The following is a 20162-nucleotide window of genomic DNA, read 5'->3' on the forward strand; positions in this document are numbered from 1 at the left end:
AACACACTAGCAAATGATAAAGTCATATGTTTTGATGAGATATAACCTGAAAAACAGAAATCGGAAAAAATTGACTTAGCAGGTTTTGGAATGGAGCTCTTCAATTGTAAATTTCTTGAAACGTCTGATCAGAATATTATTTTAATAAAAACTAGGTGATCATGATTATTTTTAAGCGTCACTGTTCCCTCAAATATTATGCCTAGCAGCAGTATGTTTCAATAAAATGCCATCAGACTTAAATGAAATCATACTTTGTCCATTGAAAAAAATTCCCGGGCTGATAATTTTTTGTATAGTAACGCTCATCGAATTTCCATCTAGCTGTTAACCCTGTTGTTAATATTTGCAGTAGCAGAAGTCTTCGGGGTGATATACAGCATTTAATTGGGATTTTCGTTTAGTAATAATTATTTTTCCTTCAAAGTTTATTCAGTGAGTGAGTGACTTCATCCTGTTTATTTTCAAAAATATAAAATATATTCAAGCTTCCCCTGCATCCATCTTATAAAAAAATGGCTTTATTCATTTATTTTTACATTTAATAATACACACATCAAATACATGATTAGAAAAGGATAAACAGGCCTAGCTAGTTCTTTCCAAATGTTGATAGTAATAAATTTTGATAGTATTATTTATGTAGAATAATCAAAAATATTGTTGAAATTACTGAGTCTGTTCTTGGAGTTATCAATTTAATGTCCTTTTCATGTTGTGAGTTACTGATACTATCTATTATTGAGGTGATCTGCTCAATATGGAGCACATAGTTTCATAAGTTCTGTTTCAAATCCTCTTTCACTAAGTTTGAAAGCAAAAATAACTGCCATTACTTGAAACCTTTACATAATAATCATTTTTTCAACCTAGGTTGAGGTGGTAGATGAATAACTCCTACATTCAACTGTGGAGCACAGTTATTTATTTATTCAAAATTTACAATCAACTTAGGGACAAAGAAACAGACTAGAGTCCAAAACCTCTTTTCATCCCAATTTCATAAAATAAATTATCCAAATAAAGGTTATGTGCGACTTTATTCATGCGTTATATGAATGATAACATTATTATTTTTCATCACATGAAATTATTTTTCTATGGACAAAGAAACAGACTACAGTTCAAAACCTCTTTTCATCCCAATTTTATAAAATAAATTGTACAAATAAAGGTTATTTGCGACTTTATTCATGCGTTATATGAATGACAACATTAATATTTTTCATCACACTTGTACAATACACGACGTAATAACTCAACCATTTCTACCTTCTACATACTGGTTATATAAATTAATTTTTCTTCGTTTTCCTCCTCAGTATTCATTTGATGTATTTTTCAATATGTCTGTACATTATTCATTACATAAGCAGTACCTCTATAAAATTGTAGGGCTTTGTTGAAATTATTTTCGTCTCCTATTATGGTAGGTAGTCATCCAGTTCTTTGGTACACATGGATTAGTACTGTCATCACAGTAAACCCCACCTGTAGAAATGTGTAGGTAATATTAGAATGTTGTCTGAATTTGAAGTACTTGCTTCCTGTGCAATTACTTGCTGAACTTAACTACTCTCTCACGTGATAAATGCAAATGCAAATTCGTTCAAGTGGCTTTTTCCCACTCAATCCTTATCGTTCGCCACTTGAAGATAAGAAAAAGTTGGAATCGTTAGTTTTTTGGCTTGAATAGACAATATAATTGTTCAATATAATACCATAGAGCAAAGAGAGCTATATTTTCTCTATGATATTACCTACTTACTCATAAATATTGTACAATGATATTGCAAGTCTATGGACCGCTTCAGAGTATAGCTCTGAGTTGAATTTAGATTTGAATATTGCTTAGAAAACACAGTTTTCTTAGAAAAATGTTTCCACATGTGTAATAAGATATTTTGTAGGCCTATAGCATGCTTCCTCCATTAATTATTCAGATTGAAAAAACATCCTGAACGGTTGGTCCTGTTTTAGTATATTAATTAACTATGTTAATCGGTTTGTTACCATATTGTGTTTATGAAAGGAAGAGTATTTTACCTCTCACTGTTAAGGCATTTACAGTTTACATGTTAACTAAATTGAAATAATCTTTTGTTGTAGTTGAATGTATGTTTTTTATTAATACTGTAGTTAATCTTAATCCATAAATATATAATTTTTCTTATTGAATTCAATTTATAATGATGTAAACATTGTGTATTATTGTAAAAGATATTGATTTTTGTAAATAAATGCTTAGACTAAGAAGTTAACTTTATTTAGTAAACAAATTTCGCTTATAAATTTAAAGGAAATATTGCAAAAATGTTGATGCCACAAACCATTGTTTATTTACTGATTTAATGCAAAGTATGGTCCATCGTGGTGGTCAGATTTTATCTAAAAAAAATATATTTTATAATATTAAATATACCGTTGGTAAACACTATCTTAAATGTGAATTAATGTTCACGATACTTGTTTACGTTACGATAATTTTTTAGGGCCAAGCCTCATGAAGCGTTTTTGCACTGGAAACGGACAAATCGGCAGGGCATGAACCCCTCCGAGTAGCTGGTTATCAGCTGATTGGGTGGCTTCGTGTATCAGCCAATCGGAGAGCTTCCTACATAGCCAACACTTTCTTTGCCAGTGCAGAAACCCCTGAAAAATACGCTTTATCTGGCTCGGCCCTAAAGGAAGAACAAGTAGCTTATTGAAAAAGGAAACAGGAACTCGTAGAATTAAAATGTAGCTTAGTAAGAAAATTTAAAACGAATTTATTGGTAGAATGTCATTACATGAATGTATAAAATTGAAAGTTTCAAAGCTGAATAAAATTATGGCTTATGTCTTTGAAAAAGAAAGTATCTTGGTCGGCTGATAATTGAGAATAAAATTAATATTGAAATGATTGCTGTGATACTATCCATCATCGACCAATGGTGTACATAGATACTCAACGTAAACCACAAGTTTACTAACAGTTTTTATCATGAATTGAAAGCAAAGAAGCCCTTCCTCATTAATCCTAATTGAGGTTTTCGATGACACTGCAATCAATCTTAATGCAGGCTTCAGTTGAGTATACTTGTATTTGGCACTGATTGGAGACTTACTGCTAAATATTTCAACTGCTTCACTACTGTTTGGTATATCAATGTAGCACTGATTTGTTACACTGTTGGTAGTGATTCGGAAATACGGTGGATTAGGAGAAACGAGTATCTCAATGGATTCGGAATTTGTGTCAATGTCACTGAGAATCTCTTTCAGATCGGAAGCGCGGAAAATAATTTTGTTGAGTTCATTCTCAACGGGAAAGTCAAAGTCTAAAATTTCAATAGCATCTTTGGTTTTCAAACTGCAATCTGTGATGATGCCTCCTTCTTCAATTAGCAGTTTCAGTGGCGAACCAATGCTTTTATAATACATGTTCAATGCAGTGGTTGTACCGGCACCAGAACAATTGTCAAGAATAGATAAACATTCTACCATGACAGTCAAATCAAGACAAAAAACTAACTGATCGGTTCTAAGGTGAAATTCCTGGAACAAATCTTCTCCAACAAAAGCACTAGCTTGAACACATTTGGAATCTTCAACAACCACTTTCAAACCTTTGTCATTTATAAAGATAATCGCATTGTCTTTGAAATTGATTGCTTTCAACACTGGAGAAAGATTCTTTACATTGTCCAACTTTGCCTCAAATAGGTAATTTAATCTTTGACTCGCATTACTAGTATTCATCATGATGGAATCAATTTTATAGTAAATAAAACTAAAGACACAATTCACATTCCAATCCCATAAATTTTATTACATGTTTACAAATTGTAGCAATTTTAAGGTTAGGATTTCAGCAGCTGATCGACCAGCAACAGGCTATAGAAGTACTGCCAACCTCAGATAAATAATCAAACATAAAGTACAAATTAACAATTTTGCAATTATTGTCAAATGTGAGAAATATTCCAAATCGACCGTTACAAGTAAAATTATCAAGAATGTTTGATCACAATGAATATTATCGCCAACTCTTCAATTGATGCATTCACTTCTTTTTGTTGCGTTTGCTTTGGTGTGTTGCATCACTGTAATTGTTTGCAGAAAGTGTGTGTTTGGTTATGTTTTGTTTATAAAATGGACTGATAACTGCGTTATACCTACGGTTACAAGTGTGTTTAAAAATGTTTCCAGTAGTTAACAATTTAAACAGTTGAAAACAATCTAGTCGATAAAGTTAATTAGTTTCTAAAGTTTTTGTGATAATAGTTATTCTCGTTACAATGAAGTATAGTTAGTAGTTACAGTTTGGTGATTATTATTGATAACGCCTCTACAGGCTCTCAAGTACTTAAGTGTTTGTTGTACTTGAGATAATAGTTTTTCTATTATAAGTACAGTATGAAATGTTCTGTGTAAATGGTTTTCTATTGTATAAAGTTATTGTAAGTTATACTCCAGTCATTCCTTTTCACAGGTTAATAATCCAAAACAGTTTTTATACCTGTGCTACGTAATGCTATTTTGCGAATTTATGTATGTTTTGTATAGATAACATGGTACCGAATTTAACTTTGTTATATAATATAGAATTACGGCAATAATATGGATCCATCATTTTATGGTTTACCAACACAATTTGGGTCTAAAAAACATCATGAACAAAGAAATTTCTATCCAAGATATGGAAATAACGTTCAGAAATATCAATGCCCTCGGCGTGAACGAAAAACAAGTGAAAAACAGTTTCTAATTACGTATCCCCAGAAAATATATCGGCTCACTTCTGAGAAGGATTCAAAAGCTCTTCCTAGTGCCAATAATTTATTCTGTGAAAAAAAATGGATGGTAAGTTAAAGCTTCAATGACAGTATTTTTTGCGCTAATTAAGTATCAATGATCTTTTAATATTTTTGCGGCAACCAAACGTTAATATTTTTAATTGAGAATTCAAGTTGAAAACAATCATAAGACTCTATATTCGAGAAGATTGCATAAAACATAGGTTAATTGTGAGGTACACATACACAAGGCACTTTACTCGTGAATTTTTATGCTATGTAGTGTATAATTCTATTATCCCTAATTCACATGATTGTTAGTTTAGTCGTTTGCCCAGCCTGCTATATGACCAGTGCACAATGTAGGCCAGTGATGGCAAACCACTCATTCACTCACCTGCGCTGGTCGTCATTTGGCCAACATGTGGAACCGGTGCTGGTCGTCATTGGGCCAACATGTGGAACCGGCGCTGGTCGTCATTGGGCCAACATGTGGATGCGGCAATATATGAACGTTAATGAATCATAGGTCATAAAATTGCATCATTTAAGTAATTTATTCTGTGATGACAGCAGCCAATTAAAATAAGTTATAAGTTGCAATTCCTTAGCGATGACCCTACGATTCTAGTCGCTCAATCGCTATTGGTTGTTATAGATTCTATAAGTTGTAATACATTATGGACTATACAGTAATAGACCACAATCGTTAATAAAACGCGGCTAGAGTTGTCGTTGAAGAATTGTACCTTAGTTTATGAGAGTTCAGAGTTCTCACATTGACGTATACTAGATAATTTCCATATAATTTTGATTATTTCAGTTTCTGATCAAGAGAAAGGAGATTTAAAGTCCAAAACTTGAAAACCAGAAGATCCATTAGAGCATTATATAAAATTCTAAATAATAATATTTCATGCCAGATTTCATCAACTTGTTAAATTTTCACGTTCCATGCAATATACCAAGACTTAATATGCTATTTCAAATACCGTTTGTCAGAACCGCTCACCATTTTAATTCCCACCTAAATAGAACAATGAGATTGTACAATAGACTAAACCCATTCCTTGACCCCTCTATAAACTTCTATGACCGCTACAATACATTCAAAAAAATCTTGTGAAAAATTATGCTGCTCAATTGATTGATAAATTATCATTTTTGAGCTCTACTAACTCTTTTTTTCAAATGTTTCTTCTTTCTTTGTATAATTATATGTATCTTTCATCTTATATCCCTTTACTAACTTTCCGGAATCTAGCCCAAATATCGTTCTCTTCTAATCTTATTAGTTATACTGAATCTTGAATATTTAATGAAGTGCGATATTATTTTCTTTTTTGTATGTTAATTGTAATGTTATACTATCATATATGCCATTAAGGCTCGTACTGGAGTATTTCTGTGAATCTTTCTATGTTTTCTTGGAATAAATAAATAAATAGCAGAAAATAAGTTTAATGGGAAAAACATTTGTTATATGTAAATATTAAGTTTAATGGCAAAATAACATATCCATGAATATGCCAAAAAACATTGATGAACAATTATTTTTCAGATAGCTTATCACCAGGAATTGAAAAACGAACTGAACGCAGTGAAGAGCGAGCTGAATGATTTCAATCTGGAAGAATGGCACAAACACACAAAGTTCACTTATAAATCGGCCAAAGTTCAACCACATTTGAAATCCACTATTCATCCAGAATTGCTGACACAGGTATAACAAAACAAAACTAATTATCTCTCTATCTCTTCTTCAGATTGAAAATTGATATTTATTTGATTGGACCATAGATAAGTGACGATCATATCGATCTGCATCTGCACATTGCGAGATGTGAAGTTGGAGATTTGATAAGAATGAAAGGTCGGGTAATCAAGGCTGCTTTTTTGTAGGTCGGAAAGTCGAGGTGCTTCTTATTTGCAGGTTTATATTATCTGCACAATCATAGGTACTTATAATATATTTGGTCTTGATAACTCAGTTTCTATTATTAAATGACACAACAGTTTTAATCGATTGTTTTTAATCTTTTGTGGGTACGGTAGATCAATTATAATTGATCTGCTTCATTGAAAGATGATAACCTGGTTATTCTGGGATACTTACTTACTTTACTTTCATTGGCCCTACAGTCCGATGTGGACCTTGGCCTCCTGCACAATTCGCCTCCAATCGTCTCTCCTCTCCGCCACATTCTCCCATCCTCTGATGCCCAAAACACGCAAATCGGCACTCACATCCTCCAGCCATCTCCTCCTGGGCCTTCCTCTTCTACGCGTACCAATCATATCCATGTCCTTAAATCTTGTTTTGGCTTTTCCATTATAATTTCCGTTCATCCTGTCCGTCCGAAGCTCATTGTTTGATTTCCTAACAACTGTTTTTTATGGGTTGGGTTGCTAGCCCCACGCCAACCCCCAACCTGGAGGACCAGGTCATTTTTTCGGTTTTCCCTCCCTAGCCTTTGGTAAGCCAATACCAAACTACAAGGCAGCAGTCAATTATCTGTTGGGGTTTTCTTCCCTTAGCCTTTGAGGATCCTCTGATCTCCGTCTGCAAGGCAGCAGCCGTGTTTGCTGGTTTTGGTCCACCCCGGGTATTTAATTTCCCCGGTACCACCTATATCTAGGAGGCATTCCCCAATCCGCCACCTGGGGAGGCGCCCGATAGGAGACCAGCAACTCCCACGGGAGTAACCTATTCTGGGATAACCTGTAGCTAAAGGCTGGTTCAGAGAAAATAAGCTTCTATTGAACGAGGACAAGACACAAAGCCTAATATGTACATTGAAAATTACTAGTCCTGTATTAGACCCTAGTATACTAGGCCTAGACCTGTATTAGATACTAGACCCTGTAAGTACATGCTCAGTTAAATTACTTAGATTCTAGATAGATCCCACGCTGACATGGGACGAGCATATATCACAGTAGTTGTGTCACAAGCTTTCCAGAGTCACTCACCTTCTGTGAAAACTGAAGACAGCTGTCCCATCAGACTATTTGGTTACCGCCTATCATTCCCTATTCCATAGTCATGTAACCTATGGAATTCTACTGTGGGGTCATGAGGCAGGGTCTAGAAGAATATTGCTGCTGCAAAAGAGGGCAGTTAGGATTTTGTCATCTGTGGGGAGAATTGAGCACTGCAGACCACTGTTCTCGGCTCTTAACCTATTGACCGTCTACAGTCAGTATGTATTTGACTCCCTTATGCATGTGAAGGAAAACATTGGTACGAGCAAAAATGTGCCACTCACCATCACCACACCAGATCAGCAAGGAATCTTGACATTCCATGATGTCGACTTTCAAGGACTCAGGATCATTTCCAATGTTGGCGCTGAAGCTCTTCAATCTTCTGTCTGAGGAGATAAGAAGGCTGGGGTCTTCTGACTTCAAGAGAAGGATGAAATGGAGGCTGGCTTCCAAACCACTATACTCTGTTGAAGAGTTCATACATGACGAGGGAACTGAGGCCGTCCACTGATCAAAAATAAGGCCTAAGCAACATCGACACAGCCTATCCAGCGATAACTTGTCAACGGCAACGTAGCGGTAATAAGATAACGGTATTGGAGTCAAGTTCATAATAATGACAATCGAAATCCGGTTGCACAAAAGCCTGCTAAATTCATCACGATTGAATTTCACAAGCATCAGTTAGAGAAGGATTCTCCAAAAAGAAGGCTTCTCTGATTTGTTCTCTTTTTCTTCACCCCTTCTGCAACTACAGCGTAGGGGTACCGGCCTCAGTCCATCTTCTCTACGTTGTACTATCCTCTGCCATTCTTCTCATATAATTATTACATAATTTATTAGTGTTTTTATTTATAAGTTTCATATTTGCAAAGTTTCCATAATTCTCTTTTCTTTATTTCTTTTTTCTTTTCTTCTTGAATTTTTCAGTATTAGTTACATACTTAGTTCTTCTTCTTTTATCTGTTATACTATAAGTTTCATATTTGCAAGGTTTTCTATTATTTTTTGTTGTATTTTGTTTTTTCTAAAACTCAATAGTATATTAGTTAAGTTATTCTATTTTCATTTTAATGTATTGTATTTTCAAATTGTATTATGCTCAATGTGTGTTATGAGGGCAATAATGGGATTCAGTTCCTGGTGCCCTCAAATATGTAAATTTTCAAATAAATAAATAATAAATAATATCTCGCTGATTTGTTCTCGTGGCATTTAATCTTGGTTAAAATTAAACAGGCTTTTGAGCAATCGGTCCAATAACAAATTCTCTTTTTGTGTAGTTGAGAAGTTGATATTGTGGTAATTATTCATATTGAATGAAAAAGACTAAGAAATTGTCAAAAAACCACTGATTTATTGATAATTAGAAAGACCGGTTTCGGTTATTACACCATTTTATAAACTTGTTTATCAGAGATTGACAATGGTGTAATAACCGAAACCGATCTTTCTAATTATCAATAAATCAGTGTTTTTTTTGACAATTTCTTAGTTTTTTTCATTCAACAATTTCTCTCATTTCATGTTGTATGTTTGTTTACAGGCATGGTGCAAGTTTTATGAGATTTTGAATAATTTTGAGGTGGTGCCAGATGTATGTAGAAAAGGACAGCCTCTGAATAGCATACATCTTTGCGAAGCACCAGGGGCTTTCATTACTTCTTTGAATCATTATTTGAGCACAAACTCTGAATTACAGAATGTCACGGTAAGTTATGTGGAGCAAAAGTTCTCATACAAAATGATATATATGTACTTATAAACAGACTGCTAGTCATCAATTTATAAAATTTCAAACTGAGAAATATTTGCAGTTTGTGATCGTATCCAAAATTGATAAAATATATTCTTCTTCATTCGCAAATAATTAGTTTGCTATTTGTCAGAATAGTGTTCAAAGTCTTCCATGATCAGGTGGTTTCTTTTTCCATCACAGAACCCGTACTGTGTACTCTAAACGCTGAAACCCATCGGACTACAGTATTTCGATAAGGCACTTCACCTCGACGGCCAACTCTAAAATATTGACGGAAAATCGTTGCACTGTGACTACAGATTCATTGTTTCTAAGAAAAAACTGCTCGACATTAAACATACGATGTTGTACGTTCCAACGCTCCATAGCGTCTGAAATGGCATAGAATGGGCCGTCTGCCAACATGTGCTGAAGGGCAATACCCCCTCCTGACGCCGAGTAATATCGGTTCGAAAAACATGCGTTTCCTTTGCACCACTTAGTGTATTCATGTTAGGGGCATGTTGCATATCGAAATACATGCTAATAATCACCAGTAGTCAACTGGATATTAAAATAGGAAAGCTATTAGCTTGAAATTCCTCATGGAACAGGGCCCAGGTGGGATCTTTTTCCAAGGGACTCCCTCTCAACAAGTCGTAAGATTTTAGTTTTTACTAAAATGACTATTATCTAGATTTCTTCAAGTTTTGAATGATATTGTTATTAAATGAAAAAGACTGAGAAATTGTAAAAAAAACCACAGCTTTATTGATACTTAGAAAGACCAGTTTCGGTTATTACAACATTGTCAATCTCTGATGAACAGATAGGATTAGGATATGAGAAACAGATTGTCATACTGATAAACAGTTTATCAAAGATTGACAATTGTGTAATAACCGAAACCGGTCTTTCTAAGTATCAATAAATCTGTGGTTTTTGACAATTTTTCAGTCTTTTTCATTTAATATGAATAATTACCACAATATCAACTTTTCAACTACACAAAAAATGATATTGTTCGCAATTGATACGTTTTTTTGACAATTCGTAGTGGGATTGGCTGGCAGTGACCTTGAACCCGTACCACGAGCACAACTCAAGGTCACAGATGATAAACGACGACCGCCTCATCTTCCACACTCTGCCCAAGTGGAACTTTGGAGCCGATGGCACCGGCAACATTCAAGAGGTTGACAACATGAAGTTCATTGTCGAGGACGCTCGACAAAAGTTTCCAAGCGGAGTTATGCTGGTGAGTTTGCTTAGAAAATATTATTTGCTATGCATATCATCTCGATTGTGAATATACAGAGTGAGTCATATGTATGGGAACCCTTCAATAAATTGGAGACTGTTGTAGATTGTTCATTGCTACTGGCGCCAGGTGACGTATTAAATCATTGAACTGTCATTCATATCCAAACTTTAAACTGTCTGTCCCGGCTGAAGTATGACAGTTGTGAGGATTAATGACGGCTTGAATTATACAGAGTAAGTCATATGTATATATGTATCTCAATAAATTTGAGATTGTTGTAGAAATAATACTGTAACTTTCAGGATAAGTTACTGGTCAAATACTCTACCTTTTGACGTACAAATAAATTTCAACCCCTCATAAGGGGGTGACTTGAGGGTTGTAACTCGAATATTTTAAATGTAAACACACATTGTGTGGTACATCAATTAAAAGGTCTTTTTAAAACAAGAAAGATGGCATCGAAAAAATGTTCTATAATACTTGTATGCAGATTCTTTATTTTGATTAGGACTGTAAATTTTTGATTTAAATTTGCATGATTCTATCAAAAATGAATCATGACATTAGAGTATTGACATTTTAAGGTTAGTTCTGTTTACTAGACAACACACTTTACCTACTATTCTCAATTGTAGTAAAATCATTTATTTGACCAAGTAATTAGAGTAGAGTTAGTATGCCAGTTATTCGACCAGCAACTCTGCTAGTGAAAACCAGACTTATTTGTACAGAAAAAGTAAGGTAGAGAAAAATAAATATATAAATCTCAGTACCCTTTTAATTTTTTTATCACAACATGTTTCGGACATTAATGCCATTTTTTCATTTTAAAAGGGTATGAGATTTATATTTTAATTTACATTAAAAGTAGCCCTAAAGAAAAAAGACAGTGAGGTAGTGATATAATAAGTGTAGCAACAGCTGATGGAAAGTGAAATGCTCGTGTTTGTGGCGCTCACATCTGTACGCAATTTTATAGATGTGGATGTGACATAAATTTCATTCTTAAAGGCTAGTTTATACGATGCCAATTGTCATGACTGGCATGAATTTATTGTCTTCGTATAAATACTTCAGGCCAAATTGTCTTGCCAACTGCCCCGAAATTCAACTGTCTCCGGGAGTAGATTATGGACAGTCAATTGGGCCCAGCGACAGTTGGCGCCGTGTAAACGGTGTAGGCCAGTAGCGCTGTCTTGGTTTTGCCAGTTCAGCTGTTTAGTAACAACAGATGACGAGAACTCGGACATGTTAAGCTGTCAACTGACGTGCCAATAGTTGGCCGCGTATAAACATCTTCTCGTTTAAGTGGCCTGGCCTCCGACAATCCACAACCACGTGATGACAACTGTCCGAAGACAACTGTCTCGCCAATTGGCATCTTATAAACTAGGCTTTATTCTTTATTGATTCATACAACAAATACATTTTTATTTATTTACTCTTATGGCTTTTATCGGCAGAGAGATCCTTTTGGATGTTCCGCCTTGCCGTATTACCCAATGTCATTTCCTATCAACACTCAAGTTTATAGGTTATGTCTTGAGTTCTTCATTTTTCTCACTAAAAATTTGCACTTTCACTTCCTGAGTTCCTGTTTTATAAATTTTAAAATCAAGAAAACTATTTTCAAACACAAAATCACATTTAAAAAGCAAAAACTATAAAAATTTTGATGATATATTGAACTGAAAATTTCACATTACAATTTTTTCCATAGCAACCAAAAGTAATGAATCAAAACAAATACATGAATAACAACAAATAGAACATAATGAATAACAACAAATACATTATCAAAAATGATAGGGAGAGAAAAAATAAGGTAACCTTGTGCTATTCCTCTCCCAAATTTAGATAAGATTACACATAGTCCGAAATAGATTAAGTCCTTTAGATGTTCACTTCACAAAATTTTCAGTTCTTAATTATTTTCACAAAGTAGATTTTTAAATTAAATGCTTTAAAACCAAACATAGAAGAAAAATTTCACATTATTATCACAAAAATTGGAAATATTCACATATAAAAGAAATAATTGAAATCAGACTGTGTTTTTCAAATTTGTGTAATTTATATTATATGAAAAAGACTAAGAAATTGTCAAGAAACCACAGATTTATTGATACTTAGAAAGACCGGTTAACGTAGAAATAACTCAGTTATCAGAGATTGACAATGGTGTAATAACCGAAACCGGTCTTTCTAAGTATCAATAAATCTGTGGTTTTTTGTCAATTTCTTAGTCTTTTTCATTTAATATGAACTAGCCGACAGGCTCGCTTCGCTCGCCATATCCGTCTAGCCAGGGGGCTCCGCCCCCTGGACCCCCGACTGGTTCGTCCAGGAATGAGATCGCTTCGCTCGCCTGCATTTTTCATTTGAGCATTTTTATCATATGTTAGGACAATCCAGTCGGGGGTCCAGACTAAACGTCTGGCTAAACGGATATGGCGAGCGAAGCGAGCCTGACGGCTAGTAATATAATATTCCCAGGATTGAAGTTGCAGTGCCCAATCAATTTTCCCGTGATAAATGCATTTAAATCTTCAACTTGGCGCCAACCTAACAAAGTCAACTCAACTTAATGCCAACCTGACAAAGTTATTAATTTAGTTGCCAGTTAACAACTGTTTCGAAGAGGTACTCTATTTAGATTATAGTTCTATAGTAACATATGATATGGAAATTTCAATTATAATTAAGAGATTGGGAGAAGAAGAATATACATGCTAAAAGAAGAACTTTAACCCCTTAAAAACAACCCTTAGAGTTAAAATATTGCCAAAAGATTTCTCAGTGCGCCTCTAAAGGGCCAACTGAACATACCTACCAAATTTGAACGTTTTTGGTCCGGTAGATTTTTAGTTCTGCGAGTTTTTTAGTCAGTCAGTCAGTCATTCAGTGAGTGAGTGCCATTTCGCTTTTATATATATATAGATAATTACCACAATATCAACTTCTCAACTACACAAAAAGTGAAAAAAGTGTATTTGTTTCGAAGGTAACATGCGACGGGAGCGTCGACTGCACACTGGATCCAGCCGAACAGGAGTCGATAGTTTCGCCGCTGTTCTATTGCGAGGCGATCACCGCCCTACACCTGTTGCAGGCCGGAGGCACATTGGTGCTCAAACTGTTCACACTGTTCGAGTGCGAGACAATCTGTCTGCTGTTCCTGCTGCACTGTTCGTTCGAGGCAGTCACACTCTACAAGCCGTTGACGAGCAAGGATGGCAACTCGGAGGTGTATCTGGTGTGTTGCGGGTACAGACCAACAGAAGCGCTGCGTCAAATTATGCCGCAGCTTACTTCTCACTATGGTCAGTAGACTATGATCTATCATGCAGAAAAGATAGCATAAGAATATATTCCATAGGTCGTTTATGTTCCAAATTTCAAGCCGATTTTTGTTAACTCAAGCCGACTACTGTCTGTTATTACTGTTTTGCCCGGATGGGAGTTCAAGAACCGGGTGAGAGACTATCAATGTCACATAACTTCACGGAAAAGAACTACTAGGAATATCGGCTTCAGTTGACAGTGAAATTTGGAACATAAACGACCTATACCATTTTCCCAGACATTATACCCAGACATCTTCCTATGATATCTTTTCTCTATGGATTTATTAACCGAGCGAAGTGAGGTCTAAGATTCAAGTCGACGGTTTGGCATTTCTCTTAATGTTTAAATGTTTATATGTTGCGCATTTACGGCGAAGCGCGGTAATAGATTTTCATGAAATTTGACAGGTATGTTCCTTTTTTAATTGCGCGTAGACGTATATACAAGGTTTTTGGAAATTTTGCATTTAAAGGATAATATAAAAGGAAAAATCTGGTGTGGCGCACTCACACAACTTTCCTTGCCGTTATGAAAATTGATCACCTGACGCTAGTGTTCCCGCGCTTCTCAAGTCTACTATTCAAAGATTTGAGCCAGCTGGTGACAGGGCAATAACGCTGGACACACACATGAGGTCTGCTATCTCTTCATAGTGAATGATTTAATAGAATCAACAATAATTTGCAATTGAATAATCACATTTCCTCGAATTTAAAACTTATTTTCAATTTTAGGTGAAACTGTTACTGAACGTTAATTGTAGAGATTTTCATGCTCAATCTACTCATGCTCTATCAACTGCCGATAGAGCTTATCGATGACTATTTTAAGTATGAATTTGATCAAAATCGTTGGAGCCGTTTCCGAGAAAATCACGAAAAACCCTGTTTTTGACAACATTTTCGCCATTTTAGCCGCCATCTTGAATTGCATTTGATCGAAATTGTTCGTGTCGGATCCTTATAGTGAAAGGACCTTAAGTTCCAAGTCATTCCGTTAATTGGGAGATGAGATATCGTGTACACACACACACACACACACACACACACACACACACACACACACACACACAGACCAATACCCAAAAACCAGTTTTTCGGACTCAGGGGACCTTGAAACGTATAGAAATTTCGAAATTGGGGTACCTTAATTTTTTTCGGAAAGCAATACTTTCCTTACCTATGGTAATAGGGCAAGGAAAGTAAAAAGGAGCCTCTTTTATACGCCAATAAAAATCAGACTATAGAATTATTCATCATAAATCAGCTGCAAGTGATTACACAAATGTGTGGAGAAGCCAGTCTATAGCTGTATTTCCATAAGGTCTATAGTTTCAATCAATGTACCTGGTATACATCTATTCTGGGTACCTTGGTTTCAATCAGGTACTTGTGGATGAGAATACTGTGTGAGGTCTACTGTTCACAGAACTACAAGTAAATAATTGGAAAGACACTTCAGTTTTTCAAAGTGTGATTCACATATATCTATAATGAATTTTGTAAAACTTTCTTGTTATACAAGGATAACTATTTTTAAGACTACAGGTTTTCAAAGTGTGACTCTTGCATTTTCAGGTCCAAAAATCACAGAGAAATCGATGTTCAGAAAATGCGATATCCCAGTCGACTTCCTGACCGATGTTTACCGAGCAGCCGAGTTTTTCCAGCAAGGGCAAACGAGTGCCATTCGCTACAACATTTCTAGCTTCAACCGCATCTCGGGTCATGAAAGGAGACAATTGCAAGACCAACAGGACGAACTGGCTCACGACTTTGTCGAGTATTACAAGCTCACAAAGTGTACCAAAGTAATTGTTGGGATTAATAAAATCAGGCAGGTGCCTGGTCTACCGTCGCAGAGATTTGAGGACGGATCCTACAATGAAAACAAAGACCGTCTGTCATCAATGTCCACATGGCTAAGTTACATAAAGGACTACATCACAAAATACGAATGTACCTGGCCATCGACTAGCAATGAATTCACCTTCCCCACACTTCCTCACTTGTCCTACAAGTTTGGAAAACGGGTTGACGTTGTAAATAGCTCCAAGTTCTGCACCAACAGCCTGCTCGAAACCTACAATAAAATCAATAGTCTGTTAGATAAAGGCTATGTGGCCCAGGAGTGTTGTTGCAAGGCACCTTCAGAGGTTGATGCAACAACAGTTGTTGATGTCACCAAAGATTATTTGACTATGGAAGTTTGGCGAGCCCAAAAACAGGCAACCGAAAATATTTTCCGAACCCTGTCAAGTATGGAACAAGGATCTACCCTGCAATTAATAGGACTCCCTCTGTTGACTCAGTGTGACGTCAGTCTAGTCTGGATAGTGGGTCACTTCTTTGAAACGGTTACCTGTTTCTACCCAACTGACGCCATCTATAAGCTGCAGTTTGAAGGCTTCAACAGAGAGCGCTTTCAACATACACAGGTGGATGTTCTAGATAAAATGGGGATGTCCAATGAGAATTGTGCTCTATTAACCATGTTTCCGATCACACAGCTCTGCAGTGATCGACGGTTGTATAACTGTATTGTGGCTATGAACCACATTTATACTAAAGATTACGTTCTCAGACATATCAATTGCATTCCCCACAACTAAGTTGCTGCGAGATTTTTGTTGTTAATTATTCCATTTCAGTATAATATATAAATAATGTAAAAATTTTAAATTTGTTGTCAGAGATGTTGTGTAAATGTTCAGTAATGAAATGAAAACACAATATATGTTGGTTTCTATATAGTTTTATTGACACAAGACTGATGATGATTATACATTTGGGTCAATTAAATAAAAGCTAGCAATTGCTAGTTCCTAGTAATTTTCAAACAAATGCTGGGATCCGAGTCATCTATATAATATTTTTGTATAGCTGGAACCAATGACTATAGTGAGAGAGAGAGGTCAGTGTTTGATTAGCAATGGAATTGCTATCCTTGTCTATTATTCGACAAAGCGGATATCTCTATCTCTTTCTCGCTTTGCTCGCATTGCCAAATCGTCTTTTAACAATGTAAAATTAATAATTAATCAACAAAATATTTCATCTTAATTATGAAATTATTGAAAAATATAATTTCATGCTTAATAAAATATAATTGATTATTTTAAACAAGAATGAACAGTTAATATTACATCAATGAACCTGTATCAGCTACCGTCTATAGAAGGCATTGTCAAGACAGAGGATCGGCAACGTTTTTCTCCACTGCCATTATAACTTGGACCTCATTTTAGTTGCTAGTCACTATAGTGAGGTCCATGTTATAATGGCAGTGGATAAAGATAGAAAAATAGTGATGCCGATTCTCTGAATTAATTAATTATATTTCTACACTGTCAGAAACTTAATTGGCATCGTTGTGGACCTAGAAATGGATAGTACCACCGGCTTTGTCGACAAGGATATCAAAACCAAAGTTGATCAAATACTGTCATTATAACGTGGACCTCACTATAGATTCTATTTTTTATTCAATCGACCCATTGAATCTTAGGGTGAGATCACATCGGATGTATTTATGTGTAAGTGCACGCTTGGTTATTATGTGTAAGTGCACGCTTGGTTATGCATGACCAAACGCGCAGATGAGAAACAAACTATGGAAACATCAATAGGAACACTCACACTGAACGCGTGCACTTGCTGGTTGCGTTCAGTGTGAGCAGCTCCCGACAAGTCACAACGTATTTCAATGGCTCTATCCAGATTTTGTTTTTCGGCTCTGACGTGCACTTGCATATAGACGCATTCAATGTGATCATACACTCTTAAGCTTCTTGTCAATGAAACTACCTATTCATGTAGAAATGCAACTTTTTGTGTTCTTATTTCAGTACTTAATGTAACTAGTGACCAGTTTCTATTATCTTGTGTAAATAATTATTAGTTCTTGTAAAATAGCGTGTGAAAAGTACTGTATTGATGTGAGAATTTAAGTTAACTTCAGATGAGAGAAATTTTGAGAAATGATTGTTTGAATAATTTTATTGGATTTTTATACCATTTTATTATGAATGTAGCTAATGTTTTGAATGTGAAGAAATATGTTTGTATGAATTTTTATCGAAAAGAATTGGATGATGGATAATAGAAACTCTGTATTTAGTCTACACATTGAAAACTTTCAACAATATTTTACTAATCTTATAATATGCTGGGCTAAATTAATGAAAACTCTATATCAATTTATCACATTCCACAATCACAATATTAAATTATTGATTGGGAGAGAATCAAAAGGAAAAACCCAAAACTGGTTCTCTCCCTAATTTTGATAAAAATAGTCCAAATGAGGTTAAGAAAACACAAAAATTTCCAGTCCAAATCTACATTATACTAATCTGGGTTGATCGGAAAGACGAAACAATTACACTTGAAAATGAGTCAACAGATATATTATTTATATTCAGTCTACAGATTGAAAACTTTCAACCATACTTTACTAATATGTAGTGTATAAGAACTATGATGGATAAACAGTATTTTGTAATGTATTACCTTAAAGCACAAAGTGTTCAACCTTTCACAAAACCTATGAATGTGTTCATAATGTACCTTCCAAGAATAAATCTTGTAGTCGTTATAGAATCCAGCATTGACGTTTTTCAATTCACTTTACAACTCTTGACTAATTTCCATTCCTAGAGAACTCTGCACACAGACGTCTACTGCCTACTAAGGGAACGCGGAATTGGAAGTGGCATGTACATTTGAGTTATGGACATTTCTAATTCCGCGTTCCCATATTAGCTGGTGGCTGCTACCATAGCCACCTCTAATACAAGGCCGCGGCCTACGATATTGCAACATCGCAGTGTAGGCCTAGAATCTAATTCATGATTGGTGAAAAAGATCAGCTGGTATTTTTTAAAATCTTTTTTACCAATTATGTATTAGATTCTAGGCCTACACTGCGACGTTGCAATATCGTAGGCCGCGGCCTTGTATTAGAGGTGGCTATGCTGCTACTAATGTCCCTGTGTGCAGTATGCTACATACAAGACTAAACTTTCTTCCAATTGTCAGGTAGAAAGTTTTTTCCCTTCTAGAAACCTTATTTGTACAGTTAAAGAGATTCTGTCATACGGATGTCGTATCTGTAAGTTTCTGAATGAATTTTGTTTTATTGACATCTACTATTAACGTTGCTTATAGCTTGATTGTTCCATGGCAATAAAATGTTATTTATTTGTTATTATTTGCAAAGAATTCAGTTTCAGTAGGGCAATAGGTAATTGAGACAATGTACGAATTACCTTCAAGACAATGTTCGAAATACGAATTGATTGAGGCAATGTTCGAATTTAATTGAGGAGGAGATACCTTTGTGAATTTTCTAATGTAGTTATGTTATTTGAACGAAATATTTATATGTCAGGTATGAATAAGTTAGCAGCCATACCAATACATAATTTTATAGTGAGATTTTCTCCAAATTGACAGAATTCCCTATAAATAACATCAATCCTTCTCAACTCGAATGAATAGTAATAAAATAAATTAATTTCTATATAAAGCAGATGTATCGTCGTTTTATCTAAAATTATATTACCTTGAATAGCTTTAAAAAGGATGGAGAAGTTGATTTATTGACCAAATTACTTGATCTATTCTTCTGATTTTGTATGTTGTTTGAAAAATGGTAAAAGAATTTGCAGTATGGTATCAGGATAACTGAATGTTTGATGTACCTTAATATTGTCATAAATTGATGTACCTTTATATTGTAATAACTTCAATAAATGATCAATAACATTGTGCAAGTTATTTACGGTAACAAATTCCCAAGGACTTGGAATAATCTTGAAAAGTAGTAAGTATTTGTCAAATACTAGTTTGTGGCGCACTCACACAACTTTCCTTGCCGTTATGAAAATTGATCAACTGACGCTAGTGTTCCCAGGCATACTAGTTGACTATTCAAAGATCTGAGCCAGCTGGTGACAGGACAATAACGCTGGATACACACGAGATCTGCTATCTCTTCATAGTGAATGATTTAAAAGAATCAACAATTGCCAACAGTTTGC

At 35.1% G+C, this 20162-nt stretch overlaps 2 protein-coding genes across 3 annotated transcripts; one reads left to right on the forward strand and one right to left on the reverse strand.

Annotated features, from left to right (window-relative positions):
- Positions 1-1304: 1304 nt before the first annotated feature.
- On the reverse strand, positions 1305-3853 carry LOC111051257 (cell cycle checkpoint protein RAD1). Its single transcript, XM_039433284.1, has one exon. The coding sequence runs from the start codon at positions 3742-3744 to the stop codon at positions 2914-2916; it is 831 nt and encodes a 276-aa protein (XP_039289218.1). The 5' UTR covers positions 3745-3853; the 3' UTR covers positions 1305-2913.
- On the forward strand, positions 3853-19961 carry LOC111051263 (cap-specific mRNA (nucleoside-2'-O-)-methyltransferase 2). Of its 2 annotated transcripts, XR_005571871.1 has the most exons (7): positions 3853-4845; positions 6340-6501; positions 9313-9477; positions 10562-10762; positions 13776-14094; positions 15697-18885; positions 19086-19961. XR_005571871.1 is itself a non-coding variant. In XM_022337734.2 (6 exons), the coding sequence occupies exons 1-6, from the start codon at positions 4603-4605 to the stop codon at positions 16728-16730; spliced, it is 2124 nt and encodes a 707-aa protein (XP_022193426.2). In that variant the 5' UTR covers positions 3853-4602; the 3' UTR covers positions 16731-19961. The 2 variants fall into 2 exon arrangements, 1 of the variants encoding a protein (XP_022193426.2); XM_022337734.2 differs by having other exon boundaries at positions 15697-19961.
- The last annotated feature ends 201 nt before the right edge of the window (positions 19962-20162 follow it).

This window comes from Nilaparvata lugens, chromosome 7, assembly GCF_014356525.2.
Source record: "Nilaparvata lugens isolate BPH chromosome 7, ASM1435652v1, whole genome shotgun sequence".
In the NCBI taxonomy this organism is placed as follows: Eukaryota; Metazoa; Arthropoda; class Insecta; order Hemiptera; family Delphacidae; genus Nilaparvata; species Nilaparvata lugens.

Coding starts and splice junctions, on each gene's coding strand:
- LOC111051257 (XM_039433284.1), bottom strand. CDS start 3,744: ATGATGAATACTAGTAATGCGAGTCAAAGATTAAATTACCTATTTGAG.
- LOC111051263 (XM_022337734.2), top strand. CDS start 4,603: ATGGATCCATCATTTTATGGTTTACCAACACAATTTGGGTCTAAAAAA. Junction 6,502..9,312: donor ATCCAGAATTGCTGACACAG/GTATAACAAAAC, acceptor GTTTGTTTACAG/GCATGGTGCAAGTTTTATGA. Junction 9,478..10,561: donor CTGAATTACAGAATGTCACG/GTAAGTTATGTG, acceptor GACAATTCGTAG/TGGGATTGGCTGGCAGTGAC.